We start from the raw sequence: 11,241 nt of genomic DNA, 5'->3' as shown, positions 1-11,241 counted from the left end.
AGAGCTGAGGGTTCATTAACCTCTGTACAGCCCCTCATTAACACCCACGAACACCCTGGGACAGGCAAACCTTCAATCACAGGCTCATCACCAGCAATATTGAAATGAATTGTAAATGCACCCTGCCCTTGCAGTGAACACCCCCAGAGCTGCTCCTGGGGGATCCTGTTTGGAGAGAGCTGTGTTCTTCCCTCTGTTCCTCGAGCTTGTCTGGCACCACAAAGCATTTTCACAGCAGCAGGAAGAGGAAATTCAGCTTCACAAGATCAAAAATAAGTAAGAGGGGTAAGAGAAGAGCAATGCACACTGCCCCAGGCCCACAGCATCACCTCCCTCACCTCTGAGCACCAAACACCACATAAACACCAAAGTTTTAGAGAAACATTTATTATAGGGTTGCAGAATTTATGCCAATATAAAGTCCCTTAATAAAACTCTCGAGTTTATCAACTGCAGGACACTAACTCTTCATTCTTTGTACAGACTGCAGCTTTCCAAAAAAAGGGAACAATGCTCTGACTGCAGTAGTAATGCTACTTGCTCATAAAAAGTCAATCTAAAAAGTTTTATATAAGCCCAAGTAGTTTAAGTTTACAACTACAGTCACATTCACAAGTGAGCTATACCAGAACAGATCCTGGAAATAGGAAGTTACAGGATAAACCAAGTCATAACCAAAAATACTGACAAGCTTTAAGAGCAACTCTATCAGAATCTAACAACTAAATGCCACAGAACCAAACTAAGGGAGAAGAACTCAACATAAGCTCAGGAAAGGTTCCAAATATACATATAAATTCAATACAGTAATTGCACAAAAAGAAACAGGGTAGTGTTAAAGGTTTCTGATCACTGAGCTTGGATTTTACATGCTGCACACATGGTTGTTAAAATAAACCTTTACTGAGCCAGATCAGGAAGGTTTTTGAGCCAAGATACAGAGTGCAGAGCTATTCTACAGAACTACACAAGATGTGCAAACCACAGATTATTAATATTAATCATTCTGTGAAAGTTAAGGTGAATATAACTGGTTCCAGCCAAGGAACTGGTTAACATTTATATATATATATATATTTTTCTGCCATTCCCAGATTACACTAAATCAAACACATTCAACAGATAAACTGATATTAGCCTTCTAAAAAAACCTTACTCAAATTTAAGTTTTACATGAGACAACTAAAAAGTTATACCAAGGATCAACAAAAGCTGAAATGGTGACTTTGTCTTCTGAAATACAAGCAATACACAGAAAATGCATAAGGCTTTTGATTATCACTGCATGGTTTAATTGCAGAAGTCGATGTCTAATGCTGACTTCTCCAAGAAGGTGTGACTGGTCACCTCCCATCTGTCACCTTTCACTGCTGACAGATCTTTGTCTCAACCACGAAAGAGTTTTCAAAGTGTCTGATTGAGTGACAGTTCTCTGCTGCCCGTTTCTGCACACCTGGGGATGAGAGAGGACAAGAGGCTGAGTGAAAGGATCCACAGCCCACAGCAAGCATTGCCAGCCTTCCATCATTACAGGACTCAATCATTCAGTGCACTGTGTTTCTCCAGCCAGGAATTGCCACCAGAGCCTGCTATAAGGTTGTCTTTCATCTCAAATCCCTCACCCAGCATGCATTGCACAGGGTGTGCTTTGCAGAGCACTTCACCTTGGGAAGATTTACCTCACTCTGGTTTTTGCTAACCCAATAAAGTGATTTTCTCTATTTTGGGACATGCCAGCACTGGGTCTGACCCAGGCAGTTTGCCTGTATCAGCCGTGGCTCAGTAAGAGACAGGAACACAGCAGTCCTACCATGAAAGAGCTGCTCTCCTCAATCACTTCCATTTGCTATAATTCAGAAGGATTTAGTTTGTTTAATAAGCAGAGAATTATTCAGATCAAGCAAGAGAAGCACCAGCTCTTAACCCCAGCAGGGCACTGCTTTGGTTTATAAACACCTAAAATCCAGGTTATCCTTCAATTCCAAGGCATCAGGATGGAGGTGAAGTTTCCAGAGCCTATCTAAGAGCATGACCTGGGTTTCTCCCACACCTCCAAGTTACAACTCCAGGGAATCAACACAGCACCTGAGGTCAGTTTGATCTAACAGATGAACACACAAACTCCACAAAAGCTGAGAGCCCAGGCAGCAATAGCTAAATGAGAACAAATGAAAAGACTTTTCCAGAGAAGTTCCAGTTTATCCATTGCAGTCTCATTTCTGTGACATGGCTCGTACACTGTGTGCTAGAAATGAGATGGGGAAGACAAGGCAAGACTTGCCCCTGAACAATTTTCTCCTCAGTTTGATCAGATTTCCCACCCTCTCCCCTCCACAGGTGAACAAGGAGAGTTACAGCACAGCAGCTGTACCAGGAAACATGGTCCATTTACCACAATCCTTTTGTGCAAGTTCTCTGCAGGAATCTTTTACTCTGCAGCAAAGATGTCAACATGTTAGAGCAGGATGATTTCAGGGAACATCATAAACACTCTTCACAGGGCTGTCAACAGACAGCAGCTGTCAGTTTAGCCTTGTTCCCAAAATCATTCTCACAACAGCTCAGTCACACACCTCTGCCTCCCATGAGGGCAGCATTTAGTGTTCCTTCATGCGCCCTACACAGAACCCCTCTGCTGCTCCCACAGAGGGAGCCTTGCTTCCATCCGCAACAGGATGTTGTGTGCAGCAAGCAGCAGATGTGACTCCTGATGCTGCAACTGGGCTGAGGAAACTCTTGCCTAAGAGCTTGGCAGCTGAACCAGAGCACAGTCCTGACAAACCAAACATTTGCATTCTGAAGGGCTCTAACTGACAAAGGGTTAGCACACTATGTTTGGTGGGAGCAGCAAATATGAAATGCTTTGAGCTACAGTGAAACGAAATTCACAGCATCAGATTTCTGCCCCCCAGGCCTTGTCCCAGTAGGTCAGAGCACAGACACCTCAGCTTAGTCCCTGTCAGGGGTTGGCAGGAGCACACAGGCAATAAAGAACCAGAGCTCAGCAGTTCTTCTGAAGTGTTCTTCCTCTTTCAGAGAAGAAGTATGGGATGTCCAGAGCTCACTGTTCAATTACTTTTTTTCCAGAGCCAGTAAAGCAGAAGAAAATGTTTTTATTTGGTGCTCCTGTAACCCAGTTTTAGACAGGACAAGGACAGAATAAGCTGTGCCTACAGAGACTCACATTGTCTGATGGATCATATGAATTTTGGGGTCAAACTAACTTATAACTTCAACCAAAAATTGGAACAGAAACAGACTTAAATTTGGTTTGGGCATGTAACCTGTAACTGTGTAACTGAAACTTTCTCAGCATATTCAAATGACACTTCACATTCAGACATGAAGGGAGGGGAAATACCCAGCAGGGCCAGGAGTAGCCTCAGCTTCTGCTGAACACTCAGATTCCCCAGATTAAAAACTCCCCAGGTTTAAATATTTACCCCTTCCCTAGCTAAACAATACATTTGCTTTTTCCTGAGGGGAACTTACCCATGATTTGGTCTCTGCGCTGAAGCCTGAAGGTCTCTTTTCCCACACAGAGCTGGTAGATGAAGATGCCCAGATCAGACACGTTATCAATCTCCTCTGTAACCACCATCTCCTCACGCACCAGGTACGTCTGGGGCAGGTAAGAGCCAGTCTGGAACAGACAAAGCCTGAAGGCACAGACTACTGCTAACAAGGGACAAACCACTACATTTCACTCTGCTTTGGAAGGGACTCAAGCAGCAGAGTTCAGCTTTCCTGATTTTTAATACCAAAATACTCTGAGCTCAACCAGTCACAATACCAGGGAAGGTAAAAACTGACAGAGGTGATTTCAAACAGCTGCAGTTACATCCAAACAAAGCACAATTAACCTCAACTCTGCAAGCCTCACATGAAGCAAACATAAATAGAACCTGGTCAGGTTTATCTGTACACAGTTTGCAGCTAAAAGAGAAACAAAATATTGTGAAAGACTCCAGGTTTGAGGTAATGTATTTCTAATATAAAAAAGGCAAGGCAACCTACAAAAGGCATCACCAGATGCACCCAGCACTACCAAAACTGCTTCCTACCCCCCAACTCCTAAAACCAGGGGCAGGGACATACACTTGGAGCTTGTCTTCATGAAGCCAAAAAAAAAAAAAAAGAATGCAGCAAACTAAACTAGACCACTGGCCTCTAGAACCAGGTATAAGAGAGCCAATGATTTTTTTTATAAAGTCCATTTGATGCATGATAGCCAAGTACTGCATTTAACTGGGAAGCAGCAGCAAGCTCTATCAACTTGACCCATAAATCACCTTGGAAAAACACCAGTTTTAGTTACTGAAGACTCAAATGCTTGTGGTGATCTCATAACTGCAGTGCCAATAACTGGGGGACAAGTTCACATTGTTCTTTTCAGCAAAACCCTCATGGGGTGAGTGAGCTTGCCAGGAGTAACTCTCAGGTTTAGGCTTTCAATGATATTTGGAGCTTCGTCAAATTCCTTTCTAACAGCTAAATTTAACCTTATCTGCTGGTTGCTTTCAGCTCTCATAAAGCCAGGTATTAATAAGAGCATTAGGCATGAATCTACTCAACATAATATACACTGACAGCTGGCCTTAACTTCAGTGCAGTGACTGAGCCAGGGGATTATGGAATTTGATGAAGGGAGGACTGTTCTAGCAAGGGCCTAGAGTTCAAGAGCAGCACCCAGCACTCTTAGCAAAAGGCAGTCTGTCAGCAGAACCCAGCAGCAAAACTCCCACATACCGCCAGCTTGGCAAAGAGATCTATCAGATTCCTTGGAGGCATGACTATGGAAGTGTTCAGCGGGATCACATAGCAGTTCCCCAGCTGCAGGTCGAGATATGCCGTCAAAAGCTGTTTTAAAAACAAGTTTTCAATCAGTCAGGGGGCCTTTGATTAGGAGAACTCAATTCCACCAGGAGCAAGGCAAGCTAAAAAAGCTGGAGATCACTCACAGCTACTACAAAATTGATGCATTCAGGAACTGCCCAGTGTAAGAACTGAACTGTTACCACTTTGGCAAACCAAGTGGCTACAGCAGTAGTTTAAAAAACTCTCCTACATAAGAGAAAGCTGAATATAAAATCAACTTCTGCCATAACTGTAAAGAAGTACAGTTTGTACTAACACAGAGGAAGTATTTGGGAGTATGATCTCATAACTGAAAAGGTTTAATTAAGCACAGTGCAAACAAAAGGTATCCGGCTGCTGATAAACAATGATTCCCTTTAAATAGTTCTTCAGGAAAAGTGTTAGTCCCTACAAAAATCTCATCAGCATTGCCACTGACTGCAAGAACTGCAGCAATTAGAATTATCTGCTTATTCTATCTGCATTGCCAAGGCTGGATGTACAACCAACCTCTGAGAGCTTTTACAGCTGACTGAGGATAAATGTTAACACTATCAATACAACTTTGATAAAAAAGTCAAATGAAAGCCACCCTCTCCTCTTTGCCTTACAGAAACTCCATGCAACTACCACAGCACTGTCAGGTTGTAGGTTTCAGCTGCTTGAAGTGATTTTCCAATGCCCTTCTCCAAGGCCCACACCTGTTTGCAATTCTACATTTTGCTGTGACACTGTGTTGAGTCCTCAGTCCCTAAACTCACATTTATGATGTTCTCCATTTACATGGGATTCTTGATCCAACAGCAAGTGGCACTTGCAGATATCCCAAGGGCAACAATAAAGTTGCACAGCACTGAGATGCATTTTTCTGGGACACAACTCAAGAGTTCCTACCCACAGTGACTGTACCACCAGTGCAGAGTTAATCCCACTGTTCCAGAGTTCACAGGGTCAGGTCTGCCATGCTTAAACCCGAGGAGCAGCCTGTGCTGACAGTGAGCTTTAAAACCCCGGAGCCAATCCCAGAGCTGCGCAGTGCCCCCGACACTGACCCTGTCGAAGTCGTGCACGATGGCGGCGGGGTCACTGTTAGAGAACCTGGGGACGGGCACGTCAATGATGGCGATGTTGTCGTCCTCGCGGATGTCGGCCTCCTCGGCGATGGGCAGGAAGTATGGCTCCACTGCATGCTCCCGGCCCTCGTTCTCAAAGTAGCACATCTCCCCACGGTACACCTTGTGCTGGGACATGAGCAAGGGCAGGTAATGCACAAATCAGCTTTAACACAGCACTTCTGTCTGCTGAGACTGAGCACAGCTGTGTCACACTCAAAGGACATGCAGTTGTCATGTCCTCATCATCTTTCTTTCCCCTTCATCTTTCCAGTCTAGTTATAATCCATTCACACTTTTTTTAACCAATGCTGTTTAAATAAAAAAGAACTCTCAGATTACCTTTGGCATGAAGTACTTGTAGATGCAGGCTCCACCCACAACAACCCCTGCCAAGACAAAGGCCAGGGCCAGCAGAGTCAAGAGACATCTTCCAGATGAATTTTCACCTCTGTGTGTGGCAACTTCTGGGTCCTTTGAATAAAGAAGGAGAGAACTGAGAATGGGCAGCTGCTCTGAATTTAAAGTGAGTTTTTATCAACTGTTTCACTTTGATCTACCATCTCCTATTTCTTCTAGGTGTGGGAATTACAAGTCAGCATCATAAAATAAAGCATTCACATGAAACATTACTGCATCAGATTAAGATCACTTTTCAAACAGCACCAAAGGTATTTTCTGAGTTAGAGGATGTTTTCTAGACAAACCTTTGTCCAGAAACTATTTGAGATGTACAAAACTTAAATAACTGTCACAAAAGATCTTGTGCTGCAGCCACACTGTAGTACAAAAAGCAGGATTTGTAGATCAAGGTCATTAAGGGTACACAGTGTCTTCAGGCCTCTTTCCAAAAACCTCTTCCCCTCCTCCTCTCGATATCATGTGCATTAACATCACTTTTCATCCCAAAGCTGGATTAACAGAAGCCAAGATGCAACTTTGTCTCTTGGCTGGGGAATAGACAACTGACAGGAGTCACCAGGTTTTGGAACTTTTAATATGCACAAGCAAAGTCCATTAGGAAAGAAAACGACTCATCAGCTTAAACACAGCTTCCAATTATGCCAAATAAAAACAAGTCCCTGTGGCACATCCTACCCTGCAGCCTCAAAATAACCTTTCTCCTACCCAAATCCAAGGAAGTTTTGTTTCTAACAGCCTAAAACGTCTCTCCTTAGCAGCTTGTTTTCCACCACCCAATGTTCTCTCAAAGATGACTGCACCCAAAGGAAACTACTCTCAGCTGGTAAGTTGTGCAATCCTCACTGCAAAGGCAGAGGTGGTGTCTGAAAGGAAAGTTTAACCTTCCAGAATTCCTGCAGCACCTTCCCAGACTTCCAGCTGCAAGCCAAGTGATGAGAACAGCAAAAGTGCTGTCAAATATCAAACAATCAGAAGACACATTCCCTCCTGGAATCACACACTGGGCTTGAGTCTTTAAAAGGAAAAAACAAAACACAAAAACAACCACCAAACCCAAAATGTTTCGATAACCCCTATATTTGGTCAAGAATGTCCCTTTAATGATTCCTGACTCCAGGGTTTAATAGCTTGCTTTCAAGATCTGCTCTTTGTCCCAGTCAGGAAGGAAGAAAATTTGATTTCACAGTAAAAGATCTTTTCCTTTGAGGTGTTCCCAGAATCAGTGGCTGGGCACAGCAGCTTCCATGGCCTTTCTTTATTTGGGTCCTGCAGAACACAACACATCTCGTGACCTGTGCTCCCAACTCGCACCACCATTATCACCAGGGCTGCAATATTTCCATGTCAGCAAGATGCAGCAGCATAAAAGTCAAAGCCATCAGTTATGCAAGTGCTGAAACAAACCCCAAGCTGTTTTGCGAAAGTCAGTACTCCCACATTCCACTCGTGCATCCTCCAAACACATAAATGTTGGTTCAGCAGGACACAAGCTGCTACAATTGGCATGTGAAGCATTTGTTAAAAAAGCAACAAACTTCAAAAACAAAGCCAAACCCTGGTTTCAAGTCAGAATGATGCCATATTTCTATGGCACTGTGTGAAAATCACCTTTTGGGGTTAAGCAGCTGTAAGATGGAGATTAATTCTGTTCTCTCCAAGTTCTCCCACCTCCACCTTGGAGCACCTTACTGATCCAGCCTGTTCCTACTTGAACACACCAGTCTGCACCAGTTTTGGCACTGCAGCCATCCCAGTGCAGGGGTGATGTCGACATCTAATTAGCTACACTTGCACTACACCTATTTCAAACAAAGCAAAGGTACTTGAGCATAGGAAGCAGCAATGTGGGCAGCTGAACCTGAGAGGGAAAGAGTTGACAGAGCTGCTAAGAGAACACAATAGCAAGATTTTGCTTGAGCAGGTTACAAAACCTCTGCACAAAAGTAACAGGTAAAAGTCATCAAAAACCTACAAAGAAAATGCAGTTCTAAGCTGTAACAAGCAAAGCAAATGAGGGATAAGAGACAAGAAGAAAAATCACTTGTTTTAACACTGCTGACAGCCCCAAAGAACCTGCAGGGAGAATATTCTGCAAGCTCAAGGGTTTTGTGCAGATATTCCAGGGGACTTTTATTGTGCTGTTTCAGCCAACATTAACCTTTAAGCTTGTTTGCTCTGCACAAATATTCCAGCTGAAGAAGACATTAACAACCACTCCAACAAGTTTGTCTTGGAGTAAAATTATGAACTTGATGTTTACATGCAACTCCAAGCCCTGAAGTCAGAGTGAAGAGTTGTTAAAATCTCACGTACATGTGCGCAAACACACAGAATATTCCAAATTCAGAGAAGCAGTTCTCATGAGAACAGAAAAAGGGGTGTGTTTATTAGAACTATTCCAGTCAAAGCTTTCACAGTACAGGGCTAGTAAATATATGTATAACCAGTTGCCTCAGGAATAGCTGAGGAGTTTGTCCTACAAGAAACTGGCGAGCCTAATAATGACATCTTCAAATTTTAAATCCTTTATATACCTCGTTTTTCTACTTTCTCTACTTTCGAGCCTATAATTGAGTGCTACTGTATTAAATGTGCACACATCAAACTGACAGCTCAGAAGAGCGCACTGAGCAAGAAAATCGCTCTGCACCCCTTCTCCTTCCAAAGGAAGGCTATTTCAGGTGAGGCTGTGTAGGCTGGTAGGGAAGTTGCTTTCCTGATTAAAGCTTAGAAGGAAAGAAAAAAAAGAAAAAAACAGAACTAGAGTCTAACTCCACAAACTTCGTTGTTTTAAAAATTTTCTTACTCTCCAATTGCAAATAAACTCAGCCCATGCCATCTTCCCCGTCTAGAGCCACCGATGTATTTACCTACAGGCTGAGCTTCTCCATCTGCTTAAAACGCAAGACACCTTCAAAACAAATTTCCCACAATCTGGGAAAGTTCCACTCAAGCCAGTGACGCGCAGCTCGCTGGGAAGGAAAAGCCAACCACAGTGTACTCGACTGGGTTTCCATTTAAAACCCTTTATGGCAGGTTTCTTAATCTAAGCGCAACAACGACGCCTCACCACAGCTGCCAGGAGGCTCCGAGCGCCGCCGGGAGCGGAGGACGAGCCTCAGCCCGCTTTGTTTGCCTAGGAGGCGGCGGCCGAGCGCTGCCAGCGCCGGAGCGGGGAGGGGACTCTCCCTGCGCTTCCCCGGCCAGCCCAGGGCCGAGCTGGGAGCTTTAAAGTGCCGTCAGGAAACGAGGCGCTGGCACGGGCCCGGCCCGACATCAAACACCCGGCGCCGGGGTGTCACGGGACATCGCACCGCAACAGGGCTGCGCAGAGGGACAGCACCGCGGCACGTCACGGCTGAGGGGAGTCGCTCCCTCAGCCCCAGGCAGGGCGCGGCGGGGCGGCCGCCACACGAGCGAGAGCCCCGCGCCCGCCGCCGCTTCCCTCGGCTACCAGAAAATGGCGGCGGCTCCGTCTCCTCGCGCCCCCCCTCACACCGCCCCGCTCCTCCCGCCGCCGCCGGCCGGGACACCCCTGTGCCCGCACCTTGTCGACCACCAGCGCTTCGGCCGCCTCCTTTTTTGGCTCATCCTTGAGGGCGAAGGGCGAGTTAAAGGCGATCTTCACCATGGCACCAGCGCTGCTGCCTCGTCCCAGAGCGGCAGCGGGGACAGCGCGGAGGGCGGGGCGGGGTTTGCGGTGGCCGCGCCCCTAGCCCCGCCCTCGGGCGCTGCCGGGGGCGCCCCCTGGCGGCCGCGCCCTCACACGGCTCCATCTCCCCGCAGCTCGCCTCAGGCGCCGGGAGCGGGTGCGCCGACATGGAGCGATGGGATTAGAGAGGCTGGAAAAGGCCTCTGAGACCATCGAGTGCAGCCTGTGACCGATCCCCACCTTGTCACTAGCCCACAGCACTGAGTGCCACCTCCAGTCCTCCCTTGGACACCCCCAGGGATGGGGAGTACACCACCTCCCTGGGTAGCCCCTTCCAAGGCCTGACCACCCTTTCCATGGAGAAATTCCTGCTGATGTCCAACCTGAACCCATCCTGGTGCAGCTTGAGGCCGTTTCCTCTCATCCTGTCCCCGTTCCCTGGGAGCAGAGCCCGAGCCCACTCTGGCTGCCTCCTCCTGTTATGAACGAATTCTCAGTAGGTGTGAGTGCTCCAAAGGCTGCCCCTGTGTGGCTGCTGTGGCCCGAGATGTGGTGGGGTTATGTCTCCAGAGCTCCTGGGACTGCTGCTGTCGCCACCAGCCCTGATGGATCTGCTGCCGGACCCCTGCCGCCATAGGCGGGGCCCTGCCCTGGGGAGAATGCCTTGGCAGCCCCCGCCTCCGGGCAGCGACAGCCCCGCCACCCAGCCCTGTCGCTGTTGGCAGGAGCCGTGGCTGGGCAGGGGGGAGTGCCGAGCGTTTGTCCGTGGGGCTCTGGAGGGGGCAATGGGAGGCGCCGGTGCCCTGGCGCCTCAGAGACAGGTGACCCCCGTCTGTGGAGGGACTACGACAGCTGCTGTCCTCACAGGAGGCTGTGATGCCCTGCTGGGCAGCTATCTTGCCAGTCCTGCATTTCTGAATTAGCATGTTAAAAGCTAGTTAATTGTCCTGATTGTATCTACTGTAATCGGAGCTCACCCAGCCCCCCCCACTCTGCCTACTTGAGGGAGGAAGGCATATGCAAATAAGACAAACGCACAGCACAGCTGGGAGAGTTCTTTAGAGATGAAGGGCACCCCATGATAGAAGACTGGACATGGTGGAAGAGCCAGGCAATGCTCTCGCCAAGGAGGAGGTGGACGCACCTCCTGACCTGGTTTGAGAATTTGCCGCGGTCTGTAAAGAGCCGGACTGACAT

The 11,241-nt window shown here is 47.0% G+C and overlaps 1 protein-coding gene across 1 annotated transcript; it reads right to left on the bottom strand.

The window, feature by feature from the left end:
* Nucleotides 1-371: 371 nt before the first annotated feature.
* On the bottom strand, nt 372-10,098 carry LOC134565306 (integral membrane protein 2A-like). The gene is made up of 6 exons (XM_063424825.1): nt 9,940-10,098; nt 6,312-6,443; nt 5,910-6,098; nt 4,750-4,860; nt 3,493-3,643; nt 372-1,453 (listed from the first exon to the last, which is right to left on the bottom strand). The coding sequence occupies exons 1-6, from the start codon at nt 10,021-10,023 to the stop codon at nt 1,365-1,367; spliced, it is 756 nt and encodes a 251-aa protein (XP_063280895.1). The 5' UTR covers nt 10,024-10,098; the 3' UTR covers nt 372-1,364.
* Between the last annotated feature and the right edge of the window lie 1,143 nt (nt 10,099-11,241).

The sequence above is a fragment of the Prinia subflava genome, unplaced genomic scaffold (genome assembly GCF_021018805.1).
Source record: "Prinia subflava isolate CZ2003 ecotype Zambia unplaced genomic scaffold, Cam_Psub_1.2 scaffold_135_NEW, whole genome shotgun sequence".
NCBI lineage: Eukaryota > Metazoa > Chordata > Aves > Passeriformes > Cisticolidae > Prinia > Prinia subflava.
Note: the sequence above shows the minus strand (reverse complement) of the source record. Positions and strands in the feature narration are given on the sequence as shown.

Coding starts and splice junctions, on each gene's coding strand:
- LOC134565306 (XM_063424825.1), bottom strand. CDS start 10,023: ATGGTGAAGATCGCCTTTAACTCGCCCTTCGCCCTCAAGGATGAGCCA. Junction 4,861..5,909: donor TCGTGCACGACTTCGACAGG/GTCAGTGTCGGG, acceptor TTTTTAAAACAG/CTTTTGACGGCATATCTCGA. Junction 1,454..3,492: donor GCGCAGAGACCAAATCATGG/GTAAGTTCCCCT, acceptor TCTCATCCCCAG/GTGTGCAGAAACGGGCAGCA.